The sequence below is a fragment of the Plecotus auritus genome (genome assembly GCF_963455305.1).
Source record: "Plecotus auritus genome assembly, chromosome: 4".
NCBI classification, from domain to species: Eukaryota; Metazoa; Chordata; class Mammalia; order Chiroptera; family Vespertilionidae; genus Plecotus; species Plecotus auritus.
The window spans coordinates 183,812,470-183,833,474 of record NC_137775.1 but is presented as its reverse complement, the minus strand read 5'-3'; the positions used below and the strand labels follow the sequence as shown (position 1 = coordinate 183,833,474).

Here is a 21,005-nt window from a genome sequence, read left to right as displayed (position 1 = left end):
ATGCAGTGTGTGTGTGTGTGTGTGTGTGTGTGTGTGTGTATGTGTGTGTGTATGTGTGTGTGTATGTGTGTATGTATGTGTGTATGTGTGTGTGTGTGTGTGGGTGGGTGGGTGTATGTGTGTGTGTGTGTGTGTGTGTGTGTGTGTGGGTGTATGTGTGTGTGTGTGTGTATGTGTGTATGTGTGTGTGTGTGTGTGTGTGTGTGTGTGTACACACTGGATTGTGATATGAAATGGATGTGTTGCTGTGGTTCAAGGGCAATAGAGTGTGAAAGCCTAAGTTCCAAGGACTGGAAGGCACAGAGGAGGAGTAAAAAGAGAGAAGGGAGTATTAATATCTCAGATGTTAAAGGAGCCTCCAGGAGATGGCATTTGAGCTGGGGTTTAGAAAATAGGAGTTTGCCAGTGGGCAGTGGGTAAGCGTGAGGAGGGCGTTTCAGGGACTGGTTCAGCAGAGAGACAGTGTGGGCCCTGCCTGCTAGTGCAAATGTCAGCTGCCGGGGAGACTGCTAGGGATGGGTCAGGAAAATTAGGCTGGGCACGAGTGTCCTGAACCTTGGACATCACACTGAGAATGTTGGGCTTTATCCCCAAGAGCAATAAAAAGCTGCCTGTGGCTTTTAAGCATAAAACAACATGATCACTCTAACAGTTGGGATTAAGGATAGAGAAAGTCAAGGGGTGAGAGAAAAAGCAGGGATGCAAGATAGGAGGCTATTGTGCCAGTCTAGGTAAGATGACTAGAGAGAGAGTGGTGGGATGGACAGAAGGGGGGTGGACTCCAAAAAATAAAAGAATTCACAGAACTTGGTACCCCAGCGGCATTGACACGAGGGACCAGAAAGGTCTCAGATTTGCAGCATCTCTATGCTGACCCTCTGCCATCCGTAAGCCTTCCTGTGGTCAGTACCAGCTGAGATACCATACTATGGAAATGAGTACTCTGGGGCCTGCCCTCAGGGAGTCCCACACTGATCAACTCAGGCCAAGTCATGAGCAAGGGCCAGAAGTGTGAGGCTCAGATTGTTGGAAGTGGGTGTGGGGAATCTTGAGAGAGAAAGAGCTGCCAGATTGGAGCAATCAAGGAGGCCTTCCTGGAGGAAAGGGCTTAGCCATGAACGTCAAGAAAGCCAGGTAACATCTAAGAATACATTCCCAGAAGATAAACTTTTTCTCTTTGAACCACAGCTAGAATCAAGGTCTATCTCACCTCACACAGGCCTGTGGAGAGGCACAGGTGTTTATTTTACAAAAGGACCTGCCCTCCTAAGATACCTTGACAGGGGTCCTTTCGGCTTCACCCTACACTCTGTCCTTTAGTTCAGCGACTTCACTGACCCTATGCATCAGATTCTCTTAACACACAACCTTTCTGTAGTAAAACAGAAATTTACGTTACTGTTTCTGAGGGGGACACTGAGGCCAAGAGGGAAGGGAGTTAGCCAAGGTCCCCTGAGGAGGGAGAAAACCTAAGGGAGGAACTGGGTGCCATGGTGTCCACATTGGGGTTGGAATTGGTGTCAGACCCGCATTGGCCTGGGGAATACTCCAGGGCCAGAGGTAGCTTCACGCTGGCAGGGCCCAGGGGCAGGAAGAGGCCAGTGACCACGCTGAATTTGAAAAATCTGTGCGCTCAGAGCACCGAATTAAAAAACAATTAAGCTAATAGAATCTCCACCATTGCTTCTGCTCCTCAGCAAGTGCTCCTTAATAATTCCATTGCTTTTTACTCACTGTCAGCTCGGCGGAAGTGGTTTTTTATGTAACTTAATTATCTCAGAACTCACTGCTTCCAAAATGACCTGAGTCCCCCCTCTAGCCCTGCACTTGTGTTCTGTGTGCTGTTTATCTTCATTAGCTTTATAGTGTATAGCCTATATAATAAAAAGCTAATATGCAAATTGTCCCCTCAACTGGGAGTTCAACCAGGGGGCGGGGCTGGCTGGCCAGCCTCCCACATCCCCTCCCCCTGCAGCCAGCCGGGCCCCAATTGGCCCAATAGGGGCAGGCCAGCTGGACCCACCCATGCACAAATTCGTGCACCAGGCTTCTAGTCTAACAGAAGCCAAAAGAAAATTCTGCAGACAACCGTTCAGTAGCCAGAGAGCAGAAGCCTGGTACAAATCACCCCAACAATGGAGCACTTAGAATGTATAACCAAGTGGGGGAGGTTAGAGTCATACTAATCATGCAATGCAGAGCAGAAGCCAGCGAAGGACTTTGGGAGTTCTCAGGTGGGAGGGATTGCTCCTGGTGCGAGGGTGGGCTACCTGGAGGAGGTGGCTTAGGAGCGAGACCTTGACGTCAAGCTAGAATGAAAGAAAGATAAATACAAACATTCTTTGACTTCCGTACATTTCCCTTGGATAAAACCTGCACTTTTGTACATCAGACATTGAGGTTCTGAAATGTCTTTTCACACGTCACATTCCAACTTTAACAGAGGTTCAAACATTGAGAGACATCACGTGGGGGCCACCCAGGCAGCCGGGGCTCAAGGTCAGCAGAATGGTCCTGTTTCCCCAAATGCCCTTTATTCCTATGTACTCAGTAGCCTAGAGGTTATGAGCATCAAGCCTGAAGCCTGACCTCCTGGGTCTGAATCCTCTTCTCGTTCTTGTATCTTTGGCAGGCAGCCCGATCTCTTTGTGCCTCAGTTTCCTCTCTGTGAAATGGGTTAATGTTAGTACCTCTTTCACGGGGTTGCGGTGGAGATTGAATGGACAGCAAATAGAAAGCAGAGAGGATGTGGCACGTGGCAAACGTCTGCAATGTCAGTGGCAGCTGTTATTACAATGAAAGCCCTGATCCTGGTAGGAAAAGTATGGACCATTTATCAGGGGTCCTCAAACTACGGCCCGCGGGCCACACGCAGCCCGCCGAGGACATTTATCCGGCCCGCCGGGTGCCGCTGCCTGTCCTGCTTAGCAGCCGACGCGTCCCGGGCCCGCAGTGCGCACAGGAATTTGTTCATAGTTTTTTTTTTAACTATAGTCCGGCCCTCCAACGGTCTGAGGGACAGTGAACTGGCCCCCTGTTTACAAAGTTTGAGGACCCCTGCATAACATGGTTGAGATAAGACTGGTAATCCTTTGGCTGAAAGCAGTGAATCTTCACCCACTTCTCAGGGCTTACAGTTGGGTTCCGTTTCAAACAAAATTAAAGGAAGTGTTCGAACTAGCCTAAGACTGTACTGAAATGGGTTTATTATTCATGCCTCTTAGCTGCCGCGTGTGGTGAAGTCTTGTGTGCAGCTTTCACACACTTGACTTTCAGATGAACTTGTAGGTCCGTGTTGTGTTTCCTGCCCGAGGCAAGCTGAGAAGTGTGGGCCTTCTCCTGGGGGAACCGGGGAGCCAGGGAGAGTTCCTGAGGAGGGGAGTGACCTGCCTCGTCGTGCTTGGCATCTTTTGTAGGAAATGCCTACCGAGAGTGCTTGGAGAACGGGACCTGGGCCTCACGGCTCAACTACTCGCAGTGTGTGCCCATTTTGGAGAACAAGGTGAGTGGCCCCACCTGCCCTGACCCTGACAGACTCAGGGTGAGCACACAGGATCCCCAGGGTGGCGGAACCAGGCCTGTCTCCCGACCACTCCATTTTGCACCTCTGACCCCTGCCCCACGTCCCACCCTGTGTTGAGTGACACTGTGGTGAGGTAGGGAAGGGTGGCACGTGGCACAAGAAGGGAATGACTCTGTAGCCAGTGCCCCAACATCTCACAGGCTGTGTGACTTCCTTCCTCGTCTGGGCCTCAGTTTCCCCAGGTGGCACTCTAACTCTGACTCCACGGGGACATGAGTGCCGCCCCCAGAAGGGCAGTCCCACAGGAAGCTGGGCCCTGCTCAGACCCCACTAGCCCCTCTTGCTCTGAAACGGAGTTCCCTGCTGCCTGCGGGCCCAGCCACCTCCCCTTTAAAGCTACGCTTCAGTTCTGACCCAAAAGGGTATGTCCCGCCTCCAGGCCCCTCCTCATTCACCAGAAACAGTCCTCGGGGGGCTGGGAGAAGACCATTTGTCTACCCTGAGAACGTGATTCTTCAACATGTGAGCCACAGGGACACTGCGGTGAGGGCCACGGGAGAGGCAAGCGGGACAGTCCTCACGGAGAGAGGTTTGCTCCGGCCTCTGTTCTCACTCCGTCTCACAGCCCCTCTGAGGGTGGCAAACCAAACGGGGCTGGGATAGCGCCTCCCGTGGCAGGAAGGAGTCCTTTTTCACCGCCTGTCTAGAATTGCCAGCCCGTGGGGATAATAAAAAGCACAATGGCTTTATTTGATTTTGATATCGTTCTTAAGCCGCTGCAGACAACACACCTGTCCCTCCCATGGCTACACCCAAGGGCAGACTGATCCCAGAGCAACCCTCAGACCTCCCAGCAGTCACTGCTTCTGAGGCAAGGTGGCAGGGTGGCCCCATGGTACAAATTTCTGAGGCCCAGAAATTTGAATCAACTCACCCTCGGTTGCTCAGAGGCTGGGGTCTGAGCTGAGACTAAACACAGGGGTGGCAACTCCCAATCCAGAATTACAAAGAAGATAAAATCTACCCGCACCTCTGGCATGTCTCAGAATCCACTATGTCCAAACCTGCTCCAAAATTGCATGTCGGGAGGCCTGACCACAGCCATTGTTACCAAGAGCCACCCAGTGGCAAACCGCAGGCAGGGAGCTGCACGGAGGAGCCCTCTGCCTCCGGGTCAGGACACGCAGGGTGGCCATCGCTGGAGTGCTCAGCACCGCCTTCCGTGGGCCCCACGCCTCCGTCTGCCCGTATGTCTGTCTGTCTGTCTGTCCAGCAGAGGAAGTACGAGCTGCACTTCCACATCGCCCACATGGTCAACTACCTGGGCCACTGCGTTTCCATGGCAGCCCTCATGGCCGCTTTCCTGCTTTTCCTGGCCCTGCGGTGAGTCACCCCTCCCCCGATTTCTCCCTGTCCTCCTCCCACAACACCCCCTTCACCTGACCCAGACATTCACCTCCGCCCCAGGGGCCCTGGAGCCAGCAGACGGAGGGGAGGACGTGTGGGGGAGGCGCGCCTGGCAGGCACATGGATGCCATGGGGAGGCTGGCAGTGAGGGCCCGACCGTGGCTCCTGGTGCAGCCCTGCCCCCATGCCAGGCTGTCTCTACTTGGCCTCCTGAGCCTCAGCCCTCGCTGACCCCTGAGCCTGGCTGACCCCTGACCTGGGCCTCCTGCAGGAGCATTCGCTGTCTTCGAAATGTGATTCACTGGAACCTGATCGGCACCTTTATCCTGCGGAATGTCACGTGGTTCCTGCTGCAGCTCATCGACCACGAAGTGCATGAAAGCAATGAGGTCATTGGGCATCCGGTTGGGGCTGGGCCCAGGGGTGGGGGGAGCCCTGCGCAGAGGGAAAGGGACAGATTCTCCTCTGCTGGGGGCACAAAGAGCAGCAACCAACATTCATTGTCCCAAACCCAGAGACGGGAGATGCCCCTCCATGGCTCCGCCCACCTTCATCGACCCCGTACTATTATTTATGTAACAATTTTCTTTTCATCGAATCACTCTACCTGAAATCACTTTCCTACATGAAAGCTCACCTTCCATCCCTAAATGGAAACCAGTGTGACTTATGGGATAAAGGTGACCCCCCCAAAATAGCACCACGGCAACACAACAGTGGTGCCCTTCTAGCCTCTGCCTGCAGGACGCTTGGACTCAGCCCCTCTTTCTTGGCTAAAAGGGGGAATTAGAAACCTTGGAGGAGGTCAGACACACCCGTGCCGGGAGACGGGCGCGTTCACTCAGTCTGAAACAGTGAGAGAGAAATGACTAGGGCTAATCCACACAGTAGGGGATTTGAGGGCGTTCGATGCCATGTCCATGAACCACTAAAATGACCGGCCCTCCACCAGCACCCCCGCCACACCCTTGGGCCCTGCCCGCAGCCCTGACTGCCGCCTGCCCGTGCAGGTCTGGTGCCGCTGCATCACCACCATCTTCAACTACTTCGTGGTGACAAACTTCTTCTGGATGTTCGTCGAGGGCTGCTACCTGCACACGGCCATCGTCATGACCTACTCCACCGAGCGCCTGCGCAAGTGGCTCTTCCTCTTCGTCGGATGGTGTGAGGGTCCCCGGGGGGTGGCAGGGCCAAGCGGGGAGGGGGTGCTACTGTCAAGGTCATTTCTCTTCATCTTGGGTCCAAGGACAGAACCACAGCCCTGCCCACCATCCCCAGGACAGTCCCCAGCGCAGCCAGTCCCCTCCAGGCTGGCCAGGAGGAGGCAAATAGTCCCTCCAAAGCGCCTCCCACACAGGGACCTGTCTCCCGCCTGGAGTGGCAGATCCAAGGCCTTGGTCTCTGGCTCAAGATGAGAAGCTGCCGGCGGCACTTCTCTATCAGAAAACCCAGTTTCCTTCTCTCTCTGGCCTGCCCGGAGGGGACGGCTGAGGGTGGTGGAGGGGCAGGGGCTGGGGTCTAGGGACAGGCCCTTGGTCATGGGGGTCTGCAGTGGATGATTGGAAACATGATCTCGAGCCCCTTATGGTCCCCCTACCCTGTGTTCTATAAGAGGGTCCCCTGTCCACCTGTCTGTCCACTACAGCCATGTCTGTCTTTTTTCCAGGCATTCCCTGCCCCCTCATCATCGCCTGGGCCCTTGGCAAGCTCTACTATGAGAATAAACAGTGAGTCGGACAGGCCAGCCATGGGTCAGGGTCAGGGTCAGGGGCGTCCGGACGGGGCAGCCGTGGGCTCCGCCAAGCCGTAGGGAGGTATGGCAGCCACATGGGACAGATCGGCTTTTCCTCACCCTTAGGTGAAAAATTACAGCCCGGACACCCAGAGGTGCTCCTGTGGTCGGTGTTGAGTCAACTTGGTTGAACTGAGTTAGGATTTCTGGCTCCTTTAAGCGCCCTTTGGCCTTTGGAAAGGCCTCCTCCTCAGAACTGGGGGACGGGGAGGAGGCCAGGGGCTCCTGGCTGGGCCAGTGAGCCTCTCATAGACCCCGGGGCTGCGGCGTGTCCTGGGACTTACCTGCGTCAGAGCCTCTGCCATACGAAGCCACGGCGCAGATGATGGCAACCTGGTCATGGGTCTGACAGGGAGAGGCTGGGAAGCCGGGTGCCACCAGCTGAGAGGAGAGAGAACAGGGGACCGTCAGTGTCTGTCTCCAGGGCATCTCTGAGGCTGGAGAGAGCAGATGGGATTTGGGGGTGGGGACAGGAATGGGGCGCAATCCAGGAACTCGGCATTCGGAAGCGCTCATAATGATAAAAGCTACCCAAGAATAAAGGGGCAGCTTTCATCGTTGTGCGGAATGAGAGTGATCCTCCTGTCACAGGGGGTATTCGGGCAGAGACCAGAAACCCCGGTGCTGGGAGGCAGCTGGGGAGATGCCTGTCTGAGCCAGGTGCACCGGATGCCCTCTGAGGGGGGTAGGGACATAGGCATGGGCCCTTCTCCAGGTCCAGGACGAGGTCCTGGCCCCGCCCGTCCCCCAGACCCAGACCCCAAAGCTTCACCCTCCATTCGCCCTAGAGAGCAACCAAGCCCCTGGCAGCAGCAGGCTCCGCGGCATGAATGAGGCTCGGCTGGGAGGAAGGCAGGCTCGGGGCAGGAGAAGACTCCTGCTGTTTTGTGCGCGGAGTGCCTGGCACACGGAGCAGCGGGTTCTAAGCAATGAATGAACAGGGGCACAGGCGGCTGGACCCGAGACCAGTGAGGGGGCAGCCCAGCTCTCCATCGTGAGCCCTGGGTCCAGCAATCTGGAATGGGTATGGGAGTGAGAAGGAGGAAGGGGAGGGGGAGGAGGAGGAGGCGACTCAGGCCACCCTCAGACTGGCTGGGGAGACCCTCTAAGCAAGACAAAAGGCAGCCGGGGTGAGCACAGTGGTCAGTAGGGCTGGGACCATCACCCGGGCTGCTGGGGAAGGTACAGCCCTGGAGGATGGGTGTCAGGAAGGGTCAAGCTGGAGGCCCCTGGGCCTGAGTCTGCAGAGGTCTCCCAGCTGCGGCTCAGCAGGCCACTGACAGCCCCCACCTTTGCAGGTGCTGGTTTGGGAAGGGGCCGGGCGACCTAGTGGACTACATCTACCAGGGCCCCATCCTCCTCGTGCTCCTGGTAGGTGGACACTGGGACTGGGCTGGGGACCAGGGGAGCAGCGGAGGACCCACCCAGCAGAGACATGAGGGAGCGATGTGGCATGGAGACCCCCCCCCCCCGCCCCCGGCACACACTCCGTCCATGCCACCGGCTTCCTGACACCTCCCTTCCCAGCTCGCTCTCCCCTCGCTCTGTGTCCATGCAGCCCCTCTCCCCCCGTCCCTGGCACTGGGCTCTTCCTCTGGGCAGAGAATGGGTCTGACTGGCCGGTTGCTAGTGCCCTCCCACATGTGACAGCCCCGTGCCAGGTAAACGCTGAGCCAGCCAGGCCAGGGGGCAGTGGTGGCCAGAGAAGGGTGTGCAGGCTTCTGTTCAGCCCAGACCTATACCCCTGTCCTCCCCAGCAGCCTCCTCAGGGCCCAGCCCAGCCCCAGCCTGGAGACCTGGTACCAGAATGAAGTGTAATGAGCAATTGTTCCTAGTTCACCTCCCCGCCCTTTGCCAAATGTTTCTGAACCTGTGGTACAATTGCCACCCATCTTTAATCCACAATGAGCTTTAATTAATATGGAGTTTAAGTAGGGGCTGCATTCTGCAAAAATGAACCCATTACATATCACACAGAAAGGAGAGAGACGCACAGAAAGGCCCCTAAGAAGTTGGCATTTATGTAAGACTTATTTCAGGCTCGGTAATTTCAGGCTCCTGTAGGTACCGGCCCTTAAAGGGCCACACGCTCCTGGGAACTGAGAGAGGGCATCCATCCGCCTCTTGCACACAGCAGGTGCCTAATGAAGGCCTCCTTGGTCTACCTGGAGGGCGATGACTGTTCATCTCTTTTATTGCCTTACTCTCGTTTTTATGACTTTTTCCGGGATTCATTTGACCCCCGTCTTCGGAGTGTCCTTGATGTATGTGCACTGGAGATGACTAAGAAGGTTTCTCACCCCCGGCCTGAAATTGCACCATCAGGGCTCTGTTATTTCAGAGGCAAAGCCAGTCCGTGTCGGCAGTGCGTGGGGGAAGGATGGTCCTTGGAGTCCCAGCTGCAATGAGCCCCTCACCCCCAGTATGAATGGGAACTCCATGAGACCCAGTCCCTCCCGGCCAGCTGCTGAGAGCCCTCCTGGAGGTCAGGCCTTGTGACGAGCCTGGGACCCAGCCAAGGAAGGCTGGCCTGGATGGGGGACCAACGACAGTGGGGAGCAAGCCCCCGGTGCAAGCAGGTGGGACAGTGGTGAGGAAATGAATGGAGAAAGGGAGACAAGACTCAACCAGCTTTCTCTCCATGCCCGCTTCCTGGCTCCACCCTCACCTCCAGGGCATTTTGCGTGTCCTTGCCTTTGGACCCAGCCCACACCCAGCTGTTTGCACCAACAGGGCTTCCAGGTGCCAAGGGTCAGCCCTTCCAGAAGCTCCATCCTTGTGCTGTCCAGACCTCGCATTCCCCAATGTCTGGGAGAAGTAGGGAGCTGCTTCCCATTTCACAGATGAAAACACTGAGAGATGGAACGACCTGCCCAAGGTCACCACTAACTGCTAGCTGAGCTGATACTCAGGGGCTGGTCCCCCACCACCTGTGCCATTGTCTCTGTAGGATATGTGCTTGGGGGCCCTGCCCCGCCCCGAGCTGAGAGGGCCCTGAAGGAAGGAATCTGGTGCTTTTCCTACCTCCCTCCTGGACTTGTGTCCTGATTCCTCTGCCTCACCTCAGCCAAACTGGCCGCCATCCAGCCCACCTCCCCCACGCCAGGGCTTTCCTCCCTAGCTCTTTCTCTGCCGGGAACACTCCCCCACTTTCTCAGTTCACATGCCATTTCTCCAGGGCTGTCTGACCACTTAAGAAAAATGCAATGCACCCCTCACCCCAGACCGAGAGCCAAGTCCACTTCCTATCATCAGTGCCCAGCTCAGAGTCAGGCACATGGCCCTCACTGAATGAATGAATGAATGAATGAATGAATCAAGAAACCCAGGCTGGACAAGATTAGAGTGCAGAGCTGGTGCTCACTGAAGAGCTTGGATTTGGCAGGGGGAAGAGTGGGGTTCAAGAATGGAGACCACTGTGTGGACAGGGGGGTTCAGAGGCTCCCTTGCAGGAGGGAGGAAGGTGCCTGGTGGGTGAGGTGGTGCAGATGTTGTAAAGGGGGAGGCTGGGAACAAGCTCATGAGGACAGAGTGGCTTTCCGGCTGCACAGACCCAGGCTGAGATGGGGGGTGAGGGGCAGCACCACTAACTGCCCTGCCTCATGGGAGAAGAGGGGATAGGCCTTGTCTTCCAGACTCTCTGCCCTAGACCCTGCTCCTGCTCTTCCTCGGCACCTGGAACAGGGCCTGCAGCCAGGAGGAGCTCAGCGATGCTCATGGACTGGATGAAGGGGTGGGTGATGGGTGGACATATATTATGTCACCCATTAAATAAAGGGGTGAATGGCTAGATAAATGGATGCATGCTTGCTGAGTAGCTGTTTGGATGGATTTGTGGGTGGGTGGGTAGTTGAGTCGGTAGGTGAGTGGATGGGTAGGAGCGGGCGGATAATTGAATGAATTGGTTAGTGGGCTGATGGGTGATGGGTAAATAAGGTTTAATGCAGGGAAATGTGGCAGAAATGGGAATGTATCTTGGTTCCAACAGCCTCTAGGGAAAGTCAGAGTCAGGAAAGGTCCAATGGTTTGTCTGCTTGTGTGAGAACATTGGGATTGGCCCGTGCGTTCAGGTTAATGTACCAGAAACCTGGGAGCTATAACCTGGATGGCCCTTGAGGAGAACCAGGGATCAGCAGGCCACGGGCAGCCCTGGATGAAGGCTTCCCAGTCCACCCTGATCCTGGGCTCGCCAGGCCGTGCCGCTGAGGGCATGAGAGCCGCAGGCTGTGGCCGAGGAGTCTGAGCCCCTCGGGTCCCCAGAGCACTTCAACTTAGGGGTCATCCAGAGGCCACAGGAATCTGTCCCATGATGTCTGCCTGTGTGCCTCAGCCTGGATCCAGAACTTAGGAGGGTTCAAGGAGTGATGGAGTCTCAGGACTGAGACTGGGAAGAGTGTGTGAGAGTGTGAGTGTGTGTGTGTGTGTGTGTGTGTGTGTGTGTGCATGTTGAAAGGGATTGCTAGTGTCAGGCCCCCACACACACTCACTTTCTTGTCTGCTCACACTTGGAGACAAATGAAGACAAAAAACAACAGCCACACCATGTCCGCAGATACACACTCACACACTCCGCACAGAGAACAGTCCCACAGACTCGCCGGGAGCATGTGGAGGGCAGCACAGCCACACACACGAGCCCACGAGGTTTAACAGACACCTGCAGCCCTCAGGCCCACAGGAGCCAGGCAGGGGCCTGGGGAGCGGCGGGCACCGTGGGCGTGGATGCTGAGACAGAATGAAGACCAATGAGGCCCTTCCAGAGCCTCCCCGTGGGCCCAGCGGCTCCTTCATCTTCACTGACTGCGGGGTCTGCGGAGGTTTGGACTTTTACCGGCACCAGGGACGGAGGGTAGAGTCATCCGTCCCGCAGCACCGGGTTACCGGCACCCCCAGCTGGCCCGTCTGCTGCACCAGGAAGAGGCCCTCTCCCCCTGCCCACCAGGAAGTGGTCTTTCTCCAGGAGACCCTCCGTAGTGAGGAGGGGCAGGGTCCCTACAGCAGAGAGGGGGAGGGGCTCGGGCAGCGTGGGGTGGGGGACTGCAGAGTCAGGCCTCAGGAGGCGTGGCCTCTGCGCCCTCCTCTGCTGCCTGGGGTGGCTTCCCCTCCGGGAGCCTCAGGTGACAGGCAGCTGAGCAGAAGGGGGTGCCTGCCTGTCCCATGAGAGAGGAGCAGAGGCCTTGGGACCCCAGGTCGGGGCTGGGGTGACGAGTGTGCCGTGCGTGCGCGTGGAACTTGGGTTCCCAGTGGGTTACAGGGGAGGTGGCTGCCTCTCAGCGCAAACCACCTCATGGTCCTCCTTCCCCCTCTCTGACTCCCTCCCTCCAGATCAACTTTGTATTTCTGTTCAACATCGTCAGGATCCTAATGACAAAACTACGAGCATCCACCACGTCAGAGACGATCCAGTACAGGTAAGTGATGGGTGCCTTAGCCCCCGCTGGCCAACCGCTGGGAGAAATGGAGGCCACGTGGGCCCTGCACCGGCCTCTGGGCAGGGTCCTCTATGTCTCCCCCGGGAGCTCTCGCCACCCAGTGAGGCCCCACCTGCGTCACCCTTCTCCCCCCCCCCCCCAGGAAGGCGGTGAAGGCCACCCTGGTGCTCCTGCCCCTTCTGGGCATCACCTACATGCTCTTCTTGGTCAACCCTGGGGAGGACGACCTGTCGCAGATCGTGTTCATCTACTTCAACTCCTTCCTGCAGTCATTCCAGGTGGGCCCAGGGCCGAGGGGCCGCAGCGAGCTTCCCCGACCTGGGCGCTCAGGTGCCCTCACGGGACGGTCACACGGGACGGGTGCACATGTGTGTCACGCGGGCACACACTCAAATATAAGTGTGCACACACTGAACCCCCACCCCAGAACCCAGGTGGGCCCACCCCGACGGGTCTGGGTCACCCAGCTGGCACCTACTGCTGGCCCAGCGCCTGCTCTGGGGGTTCACGCCACCTGTCACACATGCACCAGGAGGGGTGGCCCCCAGCTCTGAGCCTCTGGGGTTCTGGGTCAGAGTGTTTCCTGGCCCCCTGCCCCCCTCCAGGCCGGGCGATGCCCACGCAGACCCCTGACCACCCTCCTTCCTTTCCAGGGCTTCTTCGTGTCTGTCTTCTACTGCTTCTTAAACGGAGAGGTATGAGGCCGGGCCGGGGACCTGGGCTCCGAGGGCCTCACACCCACTCCAGGCAGCTCGGGACTGCCGGGTCCCTGGCTCTGCTCAGCTCCATAGTGGAGAAGCGGGGAGGGCTGGGAAAATCACCCGCCTTTGGGGGGACAGGAAGGCTGCCTGAGGGGCCCCTGCAGAGTAGAGGTCAAGTATGCAGCCAGGAAGAGCTGAGTCTGTGCGTCCCCCGCAGGTGCGCGCAGCCGTGAAGAAGAGGTGGCACCGGTGGCGGGACCATCACTCCCTCCGAGTCCCTGGGGCCCGGGCCATGTCCATCCCCACCTCGCCCACTCGGATCAGCTTCCACAGCATCAAGCAGACGGCCGCTGTATGACCCCGCATGTCACCCCCCTTGCCCGTCACTCCCCCGTCAGTCAGAACAGCTTCCCCGTCCTCCTCCACCGAAGCCCAGATGGGGACAGAGGGAGGGGAGAGACCAGCTCTCCAGCCTGTGCGGCCCAGGGGGCTCCGCGGACCAGGGCCAGCCGGGCCGGAGCGGAGAAGTCGCCGGAACCCCGAGGAGAGCAAGACAGCGGGGCGCGGGTCTGCGGGCATTGTGCACAGCAGCTCACATAGGTCCTCACGGAAGCTCCGCTCACCGAGGAGGAAACTGAGGCCGAGGACCAGGAGGACCTGCCCGAGTCCCACAGCTCGTTCCTGTGGGCCTGGGCCCCTGCCCCACTCATGGTGTGGGCCCTCCTGCCAGCAGCCGGAGCCGGTCGGCCCTGCTCCCTGCCTGCCGCCTCCACACTCAGTGGCGCCCTCTGCAGTCGGGGGAGGGGGGGTGTAAAGGGCTTGATCCCAGGGCCTCTCGCCTCGAAAGCCTGGTCTACACCACCCTGCCCCGGGGCTTCCTGAAGAAGGCGGACTCCTTTCTGGGAGACCTCAGCCTCGTCCATAGATTCGAGGCTTGTGGGCGGGGGGGGGGGGGGGGGCGCGGGGGAGGGCCAGGGCCAGGACAGCCACACTTAGACCAATAAGGTACACAGTGCAGGACAAAACGGAGAGGAGCCGGGGGACGGGCAGGGACGAGGCGTGGGGTAGAAACAGCAGACACTGAAGTACATCTTCAGTGACCGGAGCTACTCCCCAGCCCCCACCTGAGCCTGGGCATCAGCCACCCCTCGGAAACCACACCTGCTCTCTGTGGAATAAGCATGTCTCTGTGGAAACAGCCCCCACAGGTGAAGGGGACCAGGCAGCCGAAGGGGTGCTGTGGGCCAGGGGTGCTGGGCTGGGTCCCATCTCCTTGCAGACTGGCGCTGGCCTGGGCCGGTTCTCTCTGACCCCCACACCGCAGGCCTGACCCTCATCATTCCCCCAGGACAATGTCTGCCCCTCCTCCCCAACCACAGGCAGTTGAATTCAGCACAGATGAGAGGGCTCGCCGCACACCCTGGCCTGTCCCCCGGCCTGTCCCCCGGCCTGTCCCAGAGGCCCAGATTCTGGAATCTGGAGGGACCGGTTGACGAGGCCGGTGGTCTCCATGAGCAACCACCCCGGGCAGTGTCCTCCTGTCCTGGCTCCCCGCACCCTGCCCGAGGGGCCAGGACCCAGGGGTGGGAGGAGCCATGAGGCCAGGGTTCAAAAGGGCTTTTGCTCTTGATACGGCCTCTCCTTCCTCCCCACCTCCCCGCCCAATTTTTAAAATTGTATCTATCTTGTCTGCATTTTTAAGTTGACGTCTACTATGGTTTACCTAGATTTCTGGGATTAGGTAACTCTTTGCGTGTTAAAATAAAACTGCCACAATACTTTAACAAAGCATACAGACTCCAAGCACAGCGGTGATTAAATACCTACCCTCATCTGTCAAAAAAATTACAGCCGCTGCTCTTTGCCGGCGGAGAGCTTACATGGTTCCTTTCCTCTCTGAACTTGTGTCCCCGTCCATTCCCTTCCCCTAGGCCAGTGGTCGGCAAACTCATTCGTCAACAGAGCCAAATATCAACAGTGCAACAATTGAAATTTCTTTTGAGAGCCAAATTTTTTAAACTTAAACTTCTTCTAACACCACTTCTTCAAAATAGACTCGCCCAGGCCGTGGTATTTTGTGGAAGAGCCACACTCAAGGGGCCAAAGAGCCGCATGTGGCTCGCGAGCCGCAGTTTGCCGACCACTGGTCTAGGGGATTTTATACGAAGGAAGTATTTTTACGGTTGAAAGTCTTTCACTGCTCACCTCACCGTATTCCTCTGCCACAAAATATATTTAGAAATTGAAATCGAAATATTTAATTTCCTGTGACCGAAGGTTCTAAGGGATTTTTAAAAAAACTCTTCTAAACAGAATTATTACAGTTATTTTTTCTATAAAATGCAGTATGTGCTTGAGGAAAACAACAGGGTTGCTAGGAGTTTTTAGAAGGAATTGTTAAACCGAAAAAGGGAAGTCATTGGAAACACATCTTCTGAAATGGGTAGGAACTTAATTGTTCGTGAGTCTGTGGGTGAATATTTATTGCCAGAAGGGAGCGGGACTCAGCATCCTCTTCCCTCTGCGTTTTGTATAACTACATGCAGGGCGGCCTTGGCACAGGAGTAAGTGGTGTCGCTCGATTCTCTCACTCCTGAGCTGAATGCCCCAAAGTGCACAGCGATCTCTCATCACACGGCCCGTCCGCTGGCCCCTGCAGACGTCCTCTTTGCATGCGGCGAAAACAGGAATGGAGAACTATCAACCTTGCCAGGGCTTTGCTGCCCCGGCAGGTGCCTGTTTACTGTCTCACACTGGACACCTCGGCGCCAGCGGGGACGTGGTCCGGGTTAGGTGCTGGGAGGCACCACAGTCCGTGTCCATTGGGAGGCGGTGGGAGGCCCTGACCGTCCCTTCCCGAGAGATGGACCTCATGCGGGTCTTGGCCGGACTTCTGCGCATGCAGAGGCGGCCTGATGGCCACTTTCTCTAGCATCCTGGGGGTCTGGTAGAGCTGGGAGCCATCAACGGTCCAGCCCCCAGAGGCCACTTGGAGAGTCCTGCGGCCAGCAGTGACCGAGCGCTCATCAGAGAAGCCACCGGAACGCAGGCCTCCGCAGAGCCTCCGCAGAGCCTCAGCGCCAAGTCCGGACACTCATCACCGCTCCTCAGAGGCCGGCTCATTACCCCGCCCGCTCCCTGGAGGGCCTGTCCTGAAGGCAGCAGTCTCTAACCCGTGTTTTTGGCTTTTTGTTAGTCCTCACTCGAGGATACTTTTTCCATGGATTTTTAGAGAGAGTGGAAGGGGGAGGGGAGAGAGAGAGAGAGAAAGAGAAACATCGACGTGAGAGAGACACGCTGATTGGTTGCCTCCTACGGGACCAGGTATGTGCCCTTGAGCAGGAATCAAACTTGCAAGCCTTCGGTGTTCCGGCTGACGCTCTAACCACTGAGCCAGGGCTCTAACCACTGAGCCAGGGCTCTAACCACTGAGCCAGGGCTCCACCCCGTTTTCAGCAGGAGGTTGCCCCGCTCCCCCTCCAGTTTGGAGGAGGCCCCTCCTTGGTCCCATGCTGACCCTGCATCCTCTCATTACGGGGCGGGGCAGTTCCTGGTTATGGTCCCTGCTGAACTCTGGCCTCGAAATGCCACCAGGCCATTAGGCCCTGGCTCCCCCACATGCTGGCCTCAGTGAGCACCTGTCCTGGCAACCAAGCCCGTCCCCACAGCAAGAGCTCTGCACCCAGTAGGAGCCCTAGAAGGGCTCCCGGGATAACCGGCCTTTCCCATGTGGCCCACCCAGAGCTGGCTGACTCCCAGGCTGGAGCCCCGGCCAGCCAGACAGACCAAAGGCGCAGAGAACCCAGAGGTCAGCTTTGCAGAGACGATCCATCCCCGGCTCCATGCCCACCACCAGCAGAGCCAAGGCCAGGCCCCGACCTCTCCGCTGCACACGTGGACAGCAAACGGGAGGAGAGCCTCCGACAGCCTACCGAGATGCCACTGCAGGCGTCCATGAAGTCATCCCCCCCCCCCCCCCGCTGCTTCCAGGGGCCCCACGCGGCGGGATTAGCCTTCACCCCGCCCTGGTGTGGGGACAAGCCCCCCTCTCCCTCTCACAGGTGAACCATCAAGCATATGGTCCCCCTGTTTAAGCCCCACACTTGTTGGGGGGCACAGGAGGGGCCACAGATGGACGATGGAGCCAGCTGGGCAGAGGGTCCACGTTCGCACTTGGCCCGAGCAGAGGGCCTGCGGGGGCAGCTCCGAGTCCAGCCCGGGAGCTGCTGTGGGACAAATGAGTGAGCAGCGATGGGCGGGAGGAGCGGTTCTCGCTGCGGGAGAAAATGTCCCTGAGCTGCTGCTGTGAATACAGCTCAGTAATTAATCGTGCTGCTTAGTTAGCTGTGCAGGGCAGCGAGTGAGGGCCCCCCGGCTCACGGAGGCCCAGCGCTGATCAACAATCCAGCGTCACGGGCCGCGGAGGCCCCTCTGCCCAAGAAGGCGGAGCACCCGGCCTTGTCATCTCGCTCCTCCCCGTCCTGGTTCCCCTGTTCCCTGGGGAAGGCTGGTGTCGGGCCAGAACCACCTCGCCCTCCCTTCTTCTTTCCGTTGGACCCAAATACCTTGTCTCCCCCGGCTCTTCCAAAGCCTGCACTATGGAGCCGCACCTCGAGTTCCTAAGCCACGGACGCTCCAGCCACGTCTCCAAATGAGGTCTTTGGAGAAACAGCTGCTGGCTACCCCTCCCGTGGCGCTGCAGACGCAAATAGGCCTTCCCAGCTGAAGGCATGAGGAGGAAGAGGCCCCTCCGTGGAAACAACGGGTTCCTTTCCTTAGAAAAATATAAACGTATACAATGTAAAAGTACAGCGTGTTAAATAGTGCAAGAAATTTCTACAGGAATCCTCAGAAGAACCAGGGAGCCAACTTTAAGAGCCACTGCCCTCAGGAGACGTAAAACGCTCTAATGTAGCTCACAAGTATTCCCTAGGGCGGCTTCAGGGTCCGGGTTTGTGAGCCCACTCCAGACCTGAAACAGGAGGCCGGGGGTGGGCCTCGCACAGGAGGGTCCTGGGAGCCACCAGCACGCACTGTGCCCACCACCCTTGCCCTGGGGCAATGCACCTTTCCAGGGCCCGCTCTCCTCGGTGGCGCTCCTGGACTGGATACAAACCTAGGTCTGTGAACGGCTTGGAGGCAGGACCTTGTGTGTCCCAGCCCAGAACTGCGAGTACTGGAGAAATATTAGGGTTCTAAGGCAGGTTTCATCTGAACAAAGGGTTCCAGAAGCATGGATCGGACCACAGATGCACACAATCGTAGTGCCTGGGGGTAGGAAGTCGATTTCTAAGTGAGAGACCTTCTCCAGAAGCACAGTAGAAAGAAACAAGACTGGTCACAGTTAGTGCACATAGTAGGTCCAGGTGTATCAGGGTCACAGTTAGTGCACACAGTAGGTCCAGGTGTATCAGGGTCACAGTTAGTGCACACAGTAGGTCCAGGTGTATCAGGGTCACAGTGCACACAGTAGGTCCAGGTGTATCAGGGTGATGGCCTGGTTCTGAACATTGACTGGAAGTGGAGCCGATGACCTGGACGTGGCCGGTGAGAGAAGTCAGGACTGGCATTGGAGTTGTCACTAACCGAGGGGGCAGCTAAAGGGAGTGTGCCAACTCGCACGCTTGCTTCAGAATTCTTTTCAGAAAAATGGAAGGTCTGGTCTCAGTTTTAAAAAGACTGTTAATAAAGATCTTTAAAAGCTTGTCAGTGTTTTTTTCCCCTTTCCCACAATCTCATCTTGCTTCATCTCACTATCAATTAGCTCGCACTCAGATGCAGAGCACTGGGTGTTGATGAGCCAAGAAAAGCTCCAATTAGAGTAAGTGGTTTTAGTTAGCACAACTGCGGTTGTGCTAATTGTTGGTGATTGAGTTTTAAGGCCTAACGAGGGCAGACACTGGCTGGAAAAATTCTATGCGGGTCACTTCTGCACCGAGGCCTGACCCTGAACGAGGGGGCAGAGAGCTTTGGCTCCCGGAGAGAGGAGCACTTTCTCTTCCAGCCTCAAGCTCATGAAACGACAGGCTCGGGCTGTGGCCGGGAACCAAGGCAGGGAGGGTTAGAACGGGCCACCCCAGCTGGATTCTAGAAGAATCAGGACTGGGATCCTCTATCTCCAGCATGGAGCTCCCCAAACCCTCTGTTCTTCAGCCCCACCCGCCCCATCCAACAGAATCATGGCTGGGTCAGTCCACCCTGGGAAATTACACTCCCGCTGCTCACCCCACCACCTCACACCTGCCTGTCTAATTGTCCCAGGAAACACGAGGCTCATATAAATGCATGATCTCAAAGGGAAGCCCTTCGGGAGAGCTGCGGTCCGGCATTTGCTTATGGCGAGAAAGTTCCCAGTGGGCAAGGGCGGGAAACACTGGGCGGAAGACAGCCTCCCGGAGGGAGCGCCCACAGCTCCCGCTGCTGCACCCTCCGGCCCCCAGCACGCACGATCCACAGAATCAGGCTCCCGCAGCCGAACAGCCAGTGCACGTGTGTGGATTCGAGGGGGCCCCTTTCTCTTGAAAGTGCACATGACCCAGAGCGATGCCTCTCCATCCAGGGTCCAGGGCTGTGTTTCTGCAACGTCCTCCCTGGCCAGCATCAGGTGGCCTTGGATTTACATGCGCGCGCGCGCGCACACACACACACACACACACACACACACACACCCAGAGCCAGAAATGTTCCCTTAACACAGAGCCCGCCGCCCCACTGGGCCTAAACAGACCCTACACCTCCGATGGTGGAGGGCTTTCTTCTTCTCTTTTTAACTGAGGACGGACACAGAGTCTCTGCAATGGCAAAGGCCGGTCCGCTCCAGGTTACACCAATTGCCCAAGGCGGCACCACGCCTGGGGTCAGAGCCCGATTCTCACGTGGACATGTCTGTCTCCAACGCCGGCCGCTTAACTATTATAATACCTGCCTCGCCTGCAGGAAGTGACGTCGGGCAGAAAAACGAACATGGCTGCAGATTCTGAACCCGACTGTTAACCAGTACAGGGAAGCCAGGCCCAGGGAGGAGCCCCCGTCCACCAGCTGTCGTGGGAACGCCAGGGAGCAAGCGGGGAGACGGATTCCTCAGCCGCCTCACGGACAGACTGACTAACACTGAACGCGTTCTATTCAACCAGCTTCAGAAAAGGAGACAAACCCTCAAGGAGAGGAAAACGGACCGAGCGACTCAGGTGACAAACCAGCTCTCCCCTCTCCAAGCCAGGGCCCTGCCTCACAGTTCCTTTCCTAACCGCAGCTCTGCACACGTCTCTGCTCTGACTGCGGGGGCCGCGGACGCAGCGCCTGGACACCTGCCTCACCCGGTGGAGAGCACCTGACATGGCTTCACGGATGATGATGCCTAAACGGCTTTTGTAAACCTCCAGGCAGGCTGGGATGCTCGGAAAGGACCTCTGGAGGCCAAGGAAGACTGTGTGCTTGTGGTACCACCCAAAGTGGCTGATGCTGAGCAGTGAACAAGAGACAGAAGTAGGAAAATGAGCAAGGGCTGAGAGAGAGAAAGAGAGAAAGAGAAGGGAAGGGGAAGGGACAGGGGAAGGAAAGGGGAAAGGGAAGGGGAGGGGAGGGGGAGGGGAAGGAAAGAGAAGACAGAAACGGGGTGCATGGAGAACAGCGGTGGCCTGTGAACAGTCTTCCCCTTCTCCCGGGGTCCTCTCCAGGGTTAGCCACACCCTCCCCGAGGAGACATCTGCAGACACAGCGCCTCCTGAAACAAGAGGCTGGGAAGACGGAGACTTCCTAGCCTGGCTGAGAAGCTGCTTTGCCAACTGCAAAGTGCAGGACGAGAGGAAAGGCCTTGAGTTGTCGGCAAGCTTAGGGACAAGGAAGTGCTTCCTGACGGCAAGAAACAGTGTCAGCCTGTGACAGGGACTGAGAGGGCCCGGGCAGTGAGGACAGTGACGGCGGGAAGGAGTTGGCAGCTTCTCCCGAGCTCCGTCCTTCCCCACCTCCCGGCCTGTCCTCCGCCACAAAGCCACCCCAAGGCTGAAGCCAACCCCGCGTGTGGGGAGTGAGAGTCCACGGCTGTGGGAGGACCCGTGGCGCCCTCACTCCCCGAGGCCGGTAACCTGGAGCTCCCTTCTCTAACGGAAGGTTCTTAGAGCTTCACGCACCCTCCTCAAGGCCTCTTCATC

The 21,005-nt window shown here is 57.4% G+C and overlaps 1 protein-coding gene across 6 annotated transcripts in view; it reads left to right on the top strand.

The window, feature by feature from the left end:
* Nucleotides 1–13,213, top strand: part of CRHR2 (corticotropin releasing hormone receptor 2) — a gene marked incomplete at both ends in the record, with an annotated part of 30,521 nt that extends 17,308 nt beyond the window's left edge. For 3 of the 6 annotated variants that reach the window (XM_080664086.1, XM_080664085.1, XM_080664087.1), the window contains 10 exons: nt 3,417–3,502; nt 4,797–4,906; nt 5,202–5,319; nt 5,941–6,094; nt 6,597–6,657; nt 8,021–8,093; nt 12,048–12,133; nt 12,297–12,432; nt 12,808–12,849; nt 13,073–13,213. In XM_080664086.1, coding sequence (XP_080520212.1) covers nt 3,417–3,502; nt 4,797–4,906; nt 5,202–5,319; nt 5,941–6,094; nt 6,597–6,657; nt 8,021–8,093; nt 12,048–12,133; nt 12,297–12,432; nt 12,808–12,849; nt 13,073–13,213 — 1,007 coding nt within the window. Of the gene's footprint in view, nt 1–3,416; nt 3,503–4,796; nt 4,907–5,201; nt 5,320–5,940; nt 6,095–6,596; nt 6,658–8,020; nt 8,094–12,047; nt 12,134–12,296; nt 12,433–12,807; nt 12,850–13,072 lie in introns of those variants that run through there. The other 3 variants (XM_080664089.1, XM_080664088.1, XM_080664090.1) reach the window with 3 other exon arrangements.
* Nucleotides 13,214–21,005: the final 7,792 nt, after the last annotated feature.